Source organism: Orcinus orca, chromosome 5, assembly GCF_937001465.1.
Source record: "Orcinus orca chromosome 5, mOrcOrc1.1, whole genome shotgun sequence".
NCBI classification, from domain to species: domain Eukaryota; kingdom Metazoa; phylum Chordata; class Mammalia; order Artiodactyla; family Delphinidae; genus Orcinus; species Orcinus orca.
The window spans coordinates 74555047-74571308 of NC_064563.1; the positions used below are offsets into that span (position 1 = coordinate 74555047).

At 36.0% G+C, this 16262-nt stretch overlaps 1 protein-coding gene across 6 annotated transcripts in view; it reads left to right on the forward strand.

The window, feature by feature from the left end:
• OPA1 (OPA1 mitochondrial dynamin like GTPase) overlaps positions 1–16262 on the forward strand; it is a 96754-nt gene that overhangs the window by 62244 nt on the left and 18248 nt on the right. For all 6 annotated transcript variants that reach the window (XM_012536361.3, XM_033403720.2, XM_033403719.2 and 3 more), the window contains 2 exons: positions 6118–6211; positions 6721–6831. In XM_012536361.3, the coding sequence (XP_012391815.1) occupies positions 6118–6211; positions 6721–6831 (205 nt within the window). The remainder of the gene's footprint in view (positions 1–6117; positions 6212–6720; positions 6832–16262) is intronic.

Below are 16262 nucleotides of genomic sequence, written 5' to 3' on the forward strand. Positions count from 1 at the left end.
AATTTTATTCATATTAGTGTATATATGTCAATCCTAATCTCCCAATTCATCCCACCACCACCACCCTTCTCCCTGCTTTCCCCCCTTGGTGTCCATATGTTTGTTTACTACATCTGTGTCTCTGTTTCTACCTTGCAAACCAGTTCATCTGTACCATTTTTCTAGATTCCACATATATGCATTAATATACAACATTTGTTTTTCTCTTTCTGACTTACTTCACTTTGTATGACAGTCTCTAGGTCTATCCACGTCTCTACAAATGACCCAGTTTTGTTCCTTTTTATGGCTGAGTAATATTCCATTATATATATGTACATTTTCTTTATCCATTCATCTTTCGATGGGCATTTAGGTTGCTTCCATAGCTGGCTATTGTAAAGAGTGCTGCAGTGAACATTGGGGTGCATGTGTCTTTTTGAATTATGGTTTTCTCTGTGTATATGCCCAGTAGTGGGATTGCTGGGTCATATGGTAATTCTGTTTTTAGTTTTTTAAGGAACCTCCATACTATTCTCCATAGTGGCTGTATCAATTTACATTCCCACCTACAGTGCAAGAGGGTTCCCTTTTCTCCACACCTTCTCCAGCATTTGTTGTTTGTAGATTTTCTGATGATGCCCATTCTAACCAGTGTGAGGTGATACCTCAGTGTAGTTTTGATTTACATTTCTTTAATAATTAGTGATGTTGAGCAGCTTTTCATGTGCCTCTTGGACATCTGTATGTCTTCTTTGGAGAAATGTCTATTTAGGTCTTCTGCCCATTTCTGGATTGGGTTGTTTGTTTTTTTAATATTGAGCTGCATGAGCTGTTTATATATTTTGGAGATTAATGCTTTCTCCATTGATTCATTTGCAAATGTTTTCTCCCATTCTGAGGGTTATCTTTTCGTCTTGTTTACAGTTTCCTTGCTGTGCAAAAACTTTTAAGTTTCATTAGGTCCCATTTGTTTATTTTTGTTTTTATTTCCACTACTCTAGGAGGTGGGTCAAAAAAGATCTCGCTGTGATTTATATCAAAGAGTGTTCTTCCTAGGTTTTCCTGTAAGAGTTTTATAGTATCTGGTCTTACATTTAGGTCTTTAATCCATTTTGAGTATATTTTTGTGTATGGTGTTAGGGAGTGTTCTAATTTCATTCTTTTACATGTAGCTGTCCAGTTTTCCCAGCACCACTTATTGAAGAGACTGTCTTTTCTCCATTGTATATCCTTGCCTCCTTTGTCATAGATTAGTTGATTATAGGTGTGTGGATTTATCTCTGGGCTTTCTATCCTGTTCTATTGATCTATATTTCTGTTTTTGTGCCAGTACCATATTGTCTTGATTACTGTAGCTTTGTAGTATAGTCTGAAGTCAGGGAGCCTGATTCCTCCAGCTCCATTTTTCTTTCTCAAGATTGCTTTGGCTATTCAGGGTCTTCTGTGTTTCCATACAAATTGTGAAATTTTATGTTCTAGTTCTGTGTAGAATGCCATTGGTAGTTGGATAGCGATTGCACTGAATCTGTTGATTGCTTTGGGTAGTATAGTCATTTTCACAATGTTGATTCTTCCAATCCAAGAACATGGTATATCTCTCCATCTGTTTGTATCTTCTTTAATTTCTTTCATCACTGTCTTATAGATTTCTGCATACAGGTCTTTTGTCTCCTTAGGTGGGTTTATTCCTAGATATTTAATTCTTTTTGCTGCAATGGTTAATGGGAGTGTTTCCTTAATTTCTGTTTTGGATTTTTCATCTTTATTGTATAGGAAAGCAAGAGATTTCTGTGCCTTAATTTTGTAGCCTGCAACTTTACCAAATTCATTGATTAGCTCTAGTAGTTTTCTGGTGGCATCTTTAGGATTCTCTATGTATAGTATCATGTCATCTGCAAACAGTGGCAGTTTTACTTCTTCTTTTCCAATTTGGATTCCTTTTATTTCTTTTTCTTCTCTGATTGCTGTGGCTAGGACTTCCAAAACTATGTGGAATAATAGTGGTGAGAGTGGACATCCTTGTCTTGTTCCCGATCTTAGAGGAAATGGTTTCAGTTTTTCACCATTGAGAATGATGTTTGCTGTGGGTTTGTCATATATGGCATTTATTACGTTGAGATAGGTTCCCTCTATGCCCGCTTTCTGGAGAGTTTTCGTCATGAATGGGTGTTAAATTTTGTCAAAAGCTTTTTCTGCATCTAGTGAGATGATCATATGGTTTTTATTCTTCAGTTTGTTAATATGTTGTATCACATTGATTGATTTGCGTATTTTGAAGAATCCTTGCATCCCCGGGATAAATCGCACTTCATCATGGTGTATGATCCTTTCAGTGTGTTGCTAGATTCTGTTTGCTAGGGTTTTGTTGAGGATTTTTTAATCTAAATTCATCAGTGATATTGGTCTGTAATTTTCTTTTTTTGTAGTATCTTTGTCTGGTTTTGGCATCAGGTGATTGTGGGCTTGTAGAATGAGTTTGGGAGTGTTCTTTCTCTGTTCCAATTTTTTGGAAGAGTTTTAGAAGGATGGGTGTTAGCTCTTCTCTAAATGTTTGATAGAAATCGCCTGTGAAGCCATATGGTCCTGGGCTTTTATTTGTTGGGAGATTTTTAATCACAGTTTCATTACTTTGATTGGTTTGTTCATATTTTCTATTTCTTCCTGGTTCAGTCTTGGAAGGTTATACCTTTCTAAGAATTTGTCCATTTCTTCCAGGTTGTCCATTTTATTGGCATACAGTTGCTTGTAGTAGTCTCTTAGGATGCTTTGTATATCTGCAGTGTCTGTTGTAACTTCTCCTTTTTCATTTTTCATTTTACTGATTTGAGTCCTCTCCCTCTTTTTCTGGATGCATCTGGCTAAAGGTTTATCAATTTCGTTTATCTTTTCAAAGAACCAGCTTTAGTTTTATTGATCTTTGCTATTGCTTTCTTGTTTTTATTTCATTTATTTCTACTCTCATGTTTGTTATTTCTTTCCTTCTACTAACTTTGGGTTTTGTTTGTTCTCTCTCCAGTTCCTTTAGGTGTAACTTTAGGTTGTTTGTTTGAGATTTTTCTTGTTTCTTGAGGTAGGATTGTATTGCTATAAACTTCCCTCTTAGAACTGCTTTTGCTGCATCGCATAGGTTTTGGTTTGTTGTGTTTTCGTTGTCATTTGTCTCTAGGTGTTTTTTGATCTCCTCTTTGATTTCTTCTGTGATCTCTTGGTTATTTAGTAACATATTTTTTAGCCTCCATGTGTTTGTGTCTTTTACGTTTTTTTCCCTGTAATTTATTTCTAATCTCATAGCATTGTGGTCAGAAAAAATGCTTGATATGATTTCAGTTTTCTTGAATTTACCAAGGCTTGATTTGTGACCCAGGATGTGATCTATCCTGGAGAATGTTCCATGTGCACTTGAGAAGAAAGTGTAATCTGCTGTTTTTAGATGGAATGTCCTATAAATAGCCATTAAATCTATCTGGTCTGTTGTGTCATTTAAAGCTTGTGTTTCCTTATTAATTTTCTGTTTGGATGATGTGTCCATTGGTGTAAGTAAGGTGTTGAAGTATCGTGTTACTGTTGATTTCCTCTTTTATAGCTGTTAGCATTTGCCTTATGTATTGAGGTGCTCCTATGTTGGGTGCCTATATATTTATAATTGTTATATCTTCTTGGATTGATCCCTTGATCATATGTAGTGTCCTTCCTTGTCTCTTGTAACTTTCTTTATTTTAAAGTCTATTTTATCTGATAAGAGTATTGCTACTCCAGCTTTCTTTTGATTTCCATTTACATGGAATATCTTTTTCCATCCCCTCACTTTCAGTCTGTATGTGTCCCTAGTTTGAAGTGGGTCTCTTGTCGACAGCATATATATGGGTTTTATTTTTGTATCCATTCAGTGAGCCTGTGTCTTTTGGTTGGAGCATTTAATCCATTCACATTTAAGGTAATTATCAATATGTATGTTCCTATTACCATTATGTTAACTGTTTTGGGTTTGTTTTTGCAGGTCCTTCTCTTGTGTTTCCCACTTAGAGAAGTTCCTTTAGCATGTGTTGTAGAGCTGGTTTTGTGGTGCTGAATTCTCTTAGCTTTTGCTTGTCTAAAGCTTTTGATTTCTCTGTGAAATCTGAATGAGATCCCTGCCGGGTAGAGTGATCTTGGTTGTAGGTTCTTCCCTTGCATCACTTTAAGTATATCGTGCCACTGCCTTCTGGCCTACAGAGTTTCTGCTGATAAATCAGCTGACAAACTTATGGGAATTCCCTTGTATGTTATTTGTTGCTTTTCCCTTGTTGCATTTAATATTTTTTCATTATCTTTTGTCAACTTGATTACTAAGTTTCTTGCATGTTCCTCCTTTGGCTTATCCTGCCTGGGACTCTCTGAGCTTCCTGAACTTAGGTGACTATTTCCTTTCCCATGTAGGGAAATTTTCAGCAGTTATCTCTTCAGATATTTTCTCAGGTCCTTTCTTTCTCTCTTCTCCTTCTGGCACCCTATGATGAGAATGTTGGTGTGTTTAATGTTGTCCCAGAGGTCTCTTAGGCTGTCTTTCTTTCTTTTCATTCTTTTTTCTTTATTGTGTTCCACAGCAGTGAATTCCACTATTTTGTCTTCCAGGTCACTTATCTGTTTTTCTGCCTCAGTTATTCTGCTATTGAGTCCTTCTAGGGTATTATTCATTTCACTTATTGTATTGTTCATCTCTGTTTGTTCTTTAATTCTTCTAGGTCTTTGTTAAACATTTCTTGCATCTTCTTGATCTTTGCCTCCATTCTTTTTCCGAGGTCCTGGATCATCTTCACTCTCATTATTCTGAATTCTTTTTCTGGAAGGTTGCCTATCCCCACTTCATTTAATTGTTTTTCTGGGGTTTTATTTTGTTCCTTCATCTGGTACATAGTCCTCTGCCTTTTCATTTTGTCTGTCTTTCTGTGAATGTGGTTTACGTTCCACAGGCTGCAGGATTATAGTTCTTGTTTCTGGTGTCTGCCCTTTGGTGGATGAGGCTATCTAAGAGGCTTGTGCAAGCTTCCTCCATGAAAATCTTGCTTTAAATAATTCTTTAAAAGAACTGTAGAAAGTTCTTAGAATGGACAACTGCACTTTAATGTCACATTTTACAAAGTAACCCCTAGGTGGCGGTAAACTAATGTATTTTGAGCTTTTTCATACAAGGATAAATGCTTTTTAAAGTGTCCTTCTGAAAGAGCTCTGTTAATCAGCGATCTTATTTGAGACCCCTAAAGTGTTTTTCTTTTGCGTTTTCAGCAGCTTAAAAGAAATTTGTGTTTAAATGTGCCTGTGTAAAAATTGGCAAGTTGTTTGCATAATTTTCATTGTTAGTAAGACCTCTCTATTGAATAAGCTTTCTTTCTTTTCTTTCTTTCTCTTTCTTTCTTGCTTTCTTGCTTTTTCCCTTTCTTGCTTTCTTGCTTTCAAAAAGGAATATGCTATTTTTTTAATTGAAATATAGTCGATTTACTATTTTATATTTGTTTCAGGTATACAGAATAGTGATTCAATATTTTTATAGATTATACTCCATTTAAAGTTATTATAAAATATTGGCTATATTTCCCTGTACTGTACAATATATCCTTGTAGCTTATTTATTTTATACATAGTTGTTTGTACTACTTAATCTCCTACCCCTGTTTTACTCCTCACCCAGAGGATAAGCTTTTTTAAAACATCATTAATGTATTTGCATATGCAGCTGAATTTCAAAAATGGCTTGAGTGTACACTCAAAGAACAGAGGTTAGCCTAAGGACATATTTAAGATAACATGATTGTTAGTTGAACTAAATGCTAAGTAAGGATATATTCTGTGAACTTCTGCTTGTATATAACATAATGAAATTCTCTACTTCCCAAGTTTACTTGCTTTGTCATTGGAATCAAAACAAAGCTATGTAGCTGTGGTGCAAATAAAACCCAAATCATGTAGAACTTTGTGGTTCCTGTGCAGAAAAAATGCAGTAGGTCCTATCTACAAGAGGAATATATGTATTAGGTAAATCTGATTATTTTTTATTAAAGCAGAGGCTGTAGGTACTGACTTCAGGAATTTTATGTGTTCATGATTGTGGTTTTCATTTTTAAGTTTGCATCTGGTAATCTTTATTACCTAATATTTCAGTTGGAATGCAATGATGTTGTCCTGTTTTGGCGAATACAGCGAATGCTTGCTATCACTGCAAATACTTTAAGACAGCAACTTACAAACACTGAAGGTAAGCCACAGAAGGACCACTTTCTGATTTGACATGAAAAATAACAGTAATAACATTTCACTTTAAATAGATGGATGCCAAAATATTTCCTGAATATTAGATTTATTAGAAGACCAAAAATTATAATTTGCCTTTAAAATAGTAATGAAAATAAACCATAATTGAAAAAGATGGGAGATAAATATACCAGGAGTCTTTCTTCATTACACAAAAACTCTGTTAGGAAAGGACTCCTAAGCATCACTTAGGTTTTTTGGGGAATCTGTACTTCCATTAAAATATTAGGGCTTAAGAATAGGACTTTCTCTGAGGATATGTGTTAGTTTCATGTTGATAAAAGTACTGCATAACAGGAAGATATTCTCCCTATAACTGAGAAGTCTGAACTTAACAATAGATTTATCGTGATGAGAAAAATAAGAACTTGCTCTCCATATATTGTTAATTTTATCATCCTTGTGCATTCATAAAAATCATGCTTCTCATTTTTCTTTATTTGCTTTAAACAGTCAGGCGATTAGAGAAAAATGTTAAAGAGGTACTGGAAGATTTTGCTGAAGATAGTGAGAAGAAGGTAAAATTGCTTACTGGTAAACGAGTTCAGCTGGCTGAAGACCTCAGTAAGTAATCCTTCCTGCCCTCCATCTCACTGCCTTTTCACCTTCTTCATGTCCATTTATTTCTCCATCTCATTTTAAACTTATAGAAAAGTATGTACAAAGAGCTTTTTCCCCCTGAACTGTTTGAAAGTTGCTGACTTGAAGTTCCATCAGTTCCAAGTACTTTATTAGAAACAAGAATTTTCTCCTAGCAACCATCAAAATCGGGATGTTAATAACACTGATAAATTACTACATTTAATTTTCAGACTCCATGCAAGTTTCACCTGTTGTCCTAATATTGTCCTTCCACACAAGATGTTCCATATTCATCTTGTGCTTTCCCTGACCAAGCTTCCCTTTTTGGAGAATGATATTTAGAAATCAAGAACTAGGAACCAGATATGTTCATCATTATTGAACTATCACTGTTCCCAGACCCACTTGGTGGAGCGAAGGAACAAATACCATGTGTGTGCGTGCGCATATATACACATATTTACATCTGTATTTCTAATCATATGTATATATCTGTATTCAAAACCATAAGTTGACACCAGTGCTTTCCATTTTAATTTAATAATACCGAGTTCATTCTAATTTTTTCCTTTTCCTTATTTGTAATTCCTTTTTCTGACAGTGATAAATCTGGCTCTACGTATCTTTAATATATTTCCTTATTTTGATCAGTCCTCTTATATGTAACCAAACTTGCTACTGTCCCCTTCATTGCACAAATGTTCTTCTCACCCAGCTCGGTTCTTATCGCCCAACTCCAGGCCACTACCACAATACCTTACCCTGTGTTGACACCCTTTCCACCTCATCTAGGCTCTGACATTCTGTGCCAGGTTGCCCTTCCTAATGGAGTCCTTTATACTGAGCTCATGCTCTGACACTGCCAGGCATCTCTCTCTCTCATTCTTCCTACCCCCTGCCCGGCTACATGAGGACTCTTCCTCACCTGAAGCCCAACCGTGCTTTTGTAGAGATACTGTTTTCATCCTGCTGTGCTTTGGCCGCCTGCACTGACTCCTCCTACACGGATCCTCTCCTCACTGCTGGGCAGGTTGCGAACACCCTCTTACACCTGGTCTGGCTTTAACATCTATACCAGGGTGATATGGCTCCCCACCTTCAGCCCCCAACCTAGCTGGGCCCTGTTAGTCACTTTGTCACTTTGTTTTTGGGGGCTTTGGGGGGGCGCGGAGGGACATTTGGTTCTTCTTTGAATGCTAGTGAATTCCTAGCTTTAAGATGTTTGGATTGCCTATTAAGATTTACTTAAATACTTGAGAACCGAAGGAAATCAGTGAGAAGTTAATATTATTAAATAAAAATGAAAATGCTGGTGGTTAGTGCTTCTGTTTGAGTTTACCTTGTTACAAGTTTCCCTTATTTCAACTTCATGAAACAGTATTTTTTTCTTTCAATGTAAACTTAAATTTACTATCTATGAATTTTCTGATATCCAGAAGGTAGCACATACTCAACCAAAAGCAGTTCTTCACATTTGAAAACAGTTTCTAAGCTGAATATTTAGCACTACAATACAACCCCTAGAACATCCAAGTGAAACCAAGCAGCGCTTTCCTGTCTTCTGCTGTGTGCCAGAGCACCATGTTCTTCTCCACTGCTTGTCCTCTCTTTCTCTCTCCTCCCTACTATCTCAGCTTCCTATTTCTTTCTCTTTTCCTTTTCCTTCTTTCTTTAGGTAATCTTTTTTCTGAAACATATCTCACTTTAACTTTTATTTCCATCTTCTGTTGCTATTCTTCCAGTTTTTTCATGCTGCCTTGGTGGTGTAGTTAAGTCTGTGCTAACTCATAGAAGGCCTGTGCTTAAATCTGAACTACCATGTACTAGCTGTGTTATCTTAGGCAGGGTATCTCCCACAGCCTTAGCTTCTTTGTAAGAATGATACTATAATAGTTTTTTTTACAGGGTTGGTAGGGGAATTGGTTCAAAAAAACATTTGGAAGTTTCTGGTTCATAATTTCATGCTAAATTAGTACTGTTACAGGAAGAGGTGTGTCAGTATCACAGTGTATACAGATCTATTTCTTTTGTATCCCTCGAGACATAGTTATCAGACAGTGAAATACTTCCATGTGTTTTACCAGCATATACATTTTTAAGTGATTAGAAAATATGTCTTTTCTCATGTTTTATAATAGAGTCTTGTGTAACCCCATCATTTTCTACTCCCAATTTGATTGTTTAAGGAAAGTGTATTGCTAACACAAATTTGTGCACTGTCAAGCCAAGTCTTATGTTTTCCTGAGAAAGTACTCATATGACTCCCTTGAAATGATTTACTACTTTTGTATATATATAATTATTGTCGTGTTAATGTACCAAATAATGTCCTTGGAAGCAAGTGTTTGACCAGTGACTCAGCCTCATCAGTCACACTAAAGGAGATGAGCCATGACTTTGTCCATTAGTTGAAAAAAATCTTGAGAGTACCTTTTCCTTACCGTTTATGTTCAGTCTAACACTTGCGAATATGGTCATGGATACTTTCAGCCAGTAAACTGTCACAGTTTAATGGTTACTACTGTCTTACACAGATCAAAGTTCCTAGTATAGCATATTCAATTAGAATATGGTAAGTCAGTTAATGAAATTTAGAGAAAGGGAGTCAGAGTTTTTGTTTGTTTTTACTACAGTTTCAAAATGGTACAGGGTAGATTATTGTAGAGATTGGTAGAAGTTTGATGCATCATATATTTTGCCAGTTTTAAACGTGCCCAATTTCAAATCATTTCACCACTTTACTTTGGGGATTCTTCGACTGGTTGTCCTTTAAGATGAGTACATAAGTAGTACGGTATTCTCTCATATTCTGGAGAAAATATACCGTGTTCAATATTGAAGTGAAGCCACAAGCTAGAGTTAGGAAGATGAAAGAAATGAAAGAAGAGCTTGCCTCTTCTAGTTCTAGGAGGCTTATGAGATGAGGAGGCATACAAGGAACCGGGACTCTGGAGATGCAGTGGATTCCATAGGTGGAGCAGGGGAAGGTCAGGAGGAACCTGGGACATCTTAGGATATAGAAAGTAAGGAAGTAGTTGAAGGATGATAGGGACAGGTCAACAAGATACAGAAGCCAATGTGCAGAGGTTCCTGTTGGCCAAAACTAGGACAGTTTGGGCATCAATATAAATAAGGACAGTTATAAATTATAATCCATTGAATAAAACAGGAGTCCGTAAATTGATAATTATATAAGTAAATGAATAAAATCAATGATGAGGAATGGGATGTTTGTATAATCACACAAATTGTCTCCATGCAAAATAATTGAAAAGGAAAAAAGAGTAACTTTAAAGTGGAGAAGCCTGGTAATAACCACCTTAATCAAGTGGTCACAGTAATATTATCAGTAGTAGTCAAATCAGAACTGTGTGCCACCTTATAGAATGCAGTGAGAAGAACCCAGCGTCACTTCTATGATTTTCTTACCTTCAATGTATAACTTAAATTCAATCATAAGGATACATCAGAAAAACCCCAATTAAAGCACAGTCTACAAAACAACTGGCTTGTAATCTTTAAAATGTATCAAGATCATGAGAGACAAGGAAAGACTGAGGAACTGTTCCAGGTTGAGGGAGACTAAAGAACAAGAAAACAAAATACAATGTGTGATCCTGAGCTAGGTCTTTTTGCTCTAAAGGACATTCATGGGACAGTTGGTGGGAATCTAAGGGTTACATGGTAGTAATACTTCACTGTTAATTTTTAAACCTTGTTAGATTGGGATTATTTAGGAAAATATTTGTAGCTACTACACAGAATATTTGGGGCTTGTGGGGCATAATGACAGTAAATGATTCAGGAAAAATGTTCTTTGTAGTATTTTTACAACTGTTGCCTAAGTCTGAGAAAAGGGTAAAAAAAAATTTAATTTTGTTTTTATAGCTGATAATGGATCAGGGATCATATGAAAATAATTTAGAGAGAATGAGACTTTTGAAAACATGACCTCTGAAGATGTTGAAAGACTGGGTTGCCTCATGGACAGTTTAGTAAAATACATAGCTAATCTTTCCACCTTATTCCTTTTTTGCATTGTCTAGTCATACTCAGAATTGTCTGGTGTTTAAAGATGTTCACTATGACCTTGATGAAATTCTTTTGATTTTATAGTGAATTTTATCTCAAAGGATTTTTTATAGATACTTAAATACAGCATTAATTTAGATAAAATCTATTTGGATTCCCAGCATAGTTTTTAATAATGTGTCCAATGTATTTACTGAAACAGACCGCAATTTTAAAACGCTTTCTTTGAAGAGGAAAAAATTGGCATGTTACAGCTCAATTTAAAATGTTTCTTTCTATAATGATCTGCTTATGATTTATAAGATGTATTTTATGATTGTCATTATATAAAATAAGTAATAGTGCTAACATCTCACAGACTTTTTTTTGGAATTTATTCTCCATCCCAGCCTGGAAACTGAGTGTCTGGACACAGGTAACAACTGCTAGTAATGTTGCTAAACTGAATTTCATCAGAACAGCATGGGATTCTTTTATTGTTTGCTCTGTAAATATCATATCAACCTAGCTTACTGTGAGTTTTTGGACCTTGATATCAGTTGCATGGGGTTTAGAGCTTAGGTTTCTTTTTTAACTCTTGTTCACTATTTCCTGTGTACATAATCAAAGAATCGCTGATACCCAGGAATTAAAGGGGTATTACCAATCATTTAGATTGTTCTCTTCTTATTTTACAATAAATTCCTTTTCATTTTTGTATCGAAACTTGAATCTATTTATGAATATAAATTAATATTTGAATAAATTTCCTGTGCCAGATATTAGGTTATGTGTTTAACATGCAGTCTCATAGGTATAGTCATTTTTCTCATGTTATAGAAAAAGAAACGGCAGCCTAAGAAACACACAGATAGTAACCGGTAAAGCCAAGATTTGAGCCCAGGTCTTTTAACTACTCTGCTGAACTAATTTGAGAAGAAACCCCCAAGGTGTTAGACAATATAATTATATAAAATGGTCTTTTATATTTGGAGGCTCCCATAGTTAACAGTGTCCTTTATGGAGAGGGTCAAAAAAGACATACATGTTAGTTATGACCGTGATAATCATCATGATCATTATCATCCTCTGTACTTCGTACACTAAAAAAACTTTGCAGCTTAAACTTTCAAACAATATGAAAACTTTGATAGCATTAGAACATCTGGGTAAGAGAACACAGAAGTGTAAATGAAGCCAGTAAACAGATGGAAGGAAGTTAATTTTCTTTGTGTGACTTGTTAAATTGTCTTGAAGTACACTCAATTGAATTCCGCCATAGGTAAGTAGTATCAAAGTTGCCCAAAATTCAGACACAGCTTTTCAGTGTGGTGTGTTTGTACTTAGAGACTTAAAATCCAGCTGTAACAGATACAGACTCTTTACTTGAGCATATGGCTGTTATTCTAAGTTGAGGCTTTTTGTCGAGCTTGTCTGGGAGTGTTGAAATGTTTTATAATAAACTTCAGTGTATTTCTTCATATTTCTTGTACTTTACATGAAGAGAAGATATGCTTCAGTCAAAACCGAATATTTCATATTTACATCTATCTCATTTACTAATGAAATGTGAAAACAGTCTTAAACCTTTTTACTTGGGCTACCATTACACAGGCTTATTTTAATGATAATAGTTTGATGTCCTCAATGTTAAAAACAGTGTAGCTTAAAGAGGCTGGTAAATTAGAATTTTCCAATATCCGCAGCTTTTTTTCTCCCGTGGTTAATTTGCTCTGCTGACTCTCTACACGAGGTGGCAACAGCTGGCCTTTTTACTGGAGGTCCGGGGATTAGAGAGGCAGTCGCAGCAGCATGCTCGGCCTCTTGCCTCTGTTGACTGTTCTTTATTGTTTGATGCCTGAGCATCTCCCAGACAGCCGGCAATTGTTTCTTGAAACTAAAGTTTGTTTCTCTTGGCAATATACAATGCTGGTGGGGCTTGTCTTTGTGTCTCCTTACTTTCCCAGTCTCCTCTTATCCTCCATCCTATGCTTTCTGTTGATAATTAGAATGGAGGAAAGATACAGGCTTTCTATCTTAGTGTGCAGGAGATTCAGTTTTGATGCTAAAAACTTAGAAATGTAGATGACAGATGGAAATTTCTTTTTTCTCTGAGCTACCAGGTAGTAACAAATTATTTTTATAATGAAAATTTTGTTTGTTCTTCATAATTAACGTACTAGTGCATTTTTTAAATTATGGTTATAAAAAGGGAGTAGAGGCAGAATGATCCAGTACTACCATTTTATAAGCTAAGATCAGAAGAGAAATGCACCTTAGCTGCTTAAGTTTAAGAAGTACCTTTGGGCTTCCCTGGTGGCACAGTGGTTGAGAGTCCGCCTGCCGATGCAGGGGACACGGGTTCGTGCCCCGGTCTGGGAGGATCCCGCATGCAGTGGAGCGGCTGGGCCCGTGAGCCATGGCCGCTGAGCCTGCGCGTCCGGAGCCTGTGCTCCGCAACGGGAGAGGTGACAACAGTGAGAGGCCCGTGTACTGCAAAAAAAAAAAAGAAGAAGAAGTACCTTTATTATCTCTGAAATATAATTCTAGTTTATAAGAGAGTTAAGAAATGTCTTCATGCCATGTTAAAACTTGGATAAAAAGTAGTCAGGAAATATCTAGATGGGAGAAGCTTCAGCAAGAATAATTTTGTTGTTCTTTATTTAGGAAAGAAAAATAGCAAGATACTCTTGAATTTAATTTTCATCGGCTCCTCCACATTCCTAAACTTCTGCCATACTTGCAGAATCCTTGAGGGCCTTTATGGATGAAACCCGTGGCCACGAAGTAGTGTGAGACTGAAAATCATCCTAGAAAGATTATTGTACTCAGAATCTGGAACTTAAAACTGTAGAAAAGGGAAGTCATGTGTTTAAACTGTTTCTCCCGAGGTAGGGCTACGGCATGCGTATTTTGCCAAGTCTCCACAGGTGATTGTTGCCACACACCGCCACCACCCACTCTGCCCCCGCACCAGTTCTCTGGAGAGTTCTTCATGCTTACAGCGGCACAGTCTGTTATTTTTATTAATGGACATGAAATCGACATATATCTTCTTTTAGTAGAGTCTGATAAATCATGTGACTATTGAAAATTTGTTATTTGAACTATTATCTATAGTAGCATGTTCATTTGTTTCTGTAGACATAACCAAAGAAAATGAATTTTAAAGGGATTTAAAGGAGGAGAGGGTAGCATTGAGTTGTAGAGTTCTAGGTACCTAGGCAACTGTAAAAACCATAATCTCTGTGGCATCATTTATACCTACATACTGTGATTGTGGTTTTTTGGCCAGTAATTACAGGCACTCAGTACTGCTTTCTCATCTCTCCTGGCTTCTAGCACACTTCTAAGTAGGCTTTCCCTCTTTCTCTTTTTTTCTTATGTCTCTCACTGTGCCTTCTTATACATCATTATTATCTCTTGGTCCTGAGCTAGTGTTTTTCCTCCTCCCTGCTTCTTTAACTTCCTTCAGTGGTTAAAAACCTTACTGAGGTACTGCCAGTGTTGTTTAATTGAGCAGAAGGCAGGCTTCCCACTATAGACAACTGTAGATCAACCAAAATAACCAATTTAAGAAAAAAATTTTTTCATGTCTATTATGATTGATCTATTCTGCCAAAGCCATTTGCTTCTTTCATAAATTCACCATATTTTGTATGTCATATTGAATGTGTTTGCTGAATGTTGGATCATGACGTTTTAATACAGGCTCTTCATTACCCCCTTCTCTTAACTTAAAAAAGAGGGAGAAGAAAGCTTTCTTCCACTCTGTCTCGCCAGAAAACTGCCACCTCATTTCTCTTGTAGAGCAGCTCGCATTTGCTACATTCACCCCTGTACCCACACATTCCTTTGCTGGCATCTTGCGACTAGCTTTCATCCCTAGCAGAACCACTTCTTACTTCTTTCTAGGTCACCAGTGATGTCCTAATCCCCGGTCCACCCAGTTCACCGGAACACTCATTTTTGTGTGTGTGTTTATTAGGAATTTTTAAGTCGATTGGAATATTTTTATTCTATTTGACATTTATGCACTTTCTGGAATGGTTAGTAGAAGTGAGTATATTTGAAAAATGGGAAGATTAGAATGTTTCTTTTCTTCACTACAGAATAAATAGCTTTCTGTTTTATGTTATCAGTGTTTGAGCTCTTTAAGGTATCTTCTCAGGGTTAAAGTGATTGAATTTTTAACTTCTGCCTTTGTGGAATATTTTTCCTAGTAAGGTGAAATTGACAAAGCAGCTAAGGAAGAGAGTGAAGGATTATTTTTACCTTGAGTCTGCAGAGATGAAGTAGACTCTGCCTTTGTGTTGCAGTCCAAAAAAGGGAGAGAGAGTGAGTTGACACAAAGAATAAAGTAATCCTCAGGGAGAGTCCTGTGTGTTAGAGGAGTAGTTATTTACATGCGCAGTTCCACACGATGAGTCCGAGTTGTGTGCTTTCCAGGTTATTGATGAGAAAATTCAGACTCAAAATGGGGCTTTTACAATCAAGCACATTTTTCATGCCCTAAGTCTGTCTTTTAAAGACAACATTGACGGATATTGATAAACTGGTACAAGATTAAAAGGATATTTACTTCTCTGTAATCTTTTACAGGCTACTGTTATTCAATGCTTTACTAACAAGTATATTCTTTTTGCTTTAAACTCACATTTTAACTGATTAAAAGTGAGAATAAAGATAGGAAAGGGCTGTTCAGTAATTTATGGATTGAATTTTTTGTTGATCATTTTAAAGTGGTTTCTATTTATGTGTTATGTATTATGTGCTTGTGTGTACATGATTATGTATAAAAAAGACAGTGCACATTTTTAAAGCTAGAAATGAGGCTGTTTTTCCCTTGTTATTAATGCTTACCGCTCCCTCAGTGAGACTTTAGGATGAAATAATATCTTTACGTTTTGGATTAAACTTTGATTTGTTTTATTTTTTTAATTATGTATTCTCTCCATTCTAAGATGGAAAAAGATGGAATCTAGTTACTGAAAACTAAATCGAATTGCAAAACAATCCATTGATCTGTGGAACAGTATATTAAAAAATAAAATTAAACAAGATATGAATACATTTTTTAAAAAAGAGAGAACTGTCTTGAAGGACAAATTGATGCACACTGAACTGGTAACCTCTGTGAAAGAGGGTTCTCAGGATAGTTGCAGGAGGGGTTGAGGACAAAAGAAATTTTAATTTCTTTACCATTTTATACATTTCTAAACTGTTTCTTTTTCCAAATGAGCATAATTCAAAATTACCTTAGAAATTTCATATTCTTAATTATCACATTCATAGAAATGATTAAGCTGATTCATGATATGATCAATTTTAAAAGTGACTGATATCTTCCCAAATAACCTCTTGGTAATTGTGACACCAAGAGACATTTCATGGGGCCACAT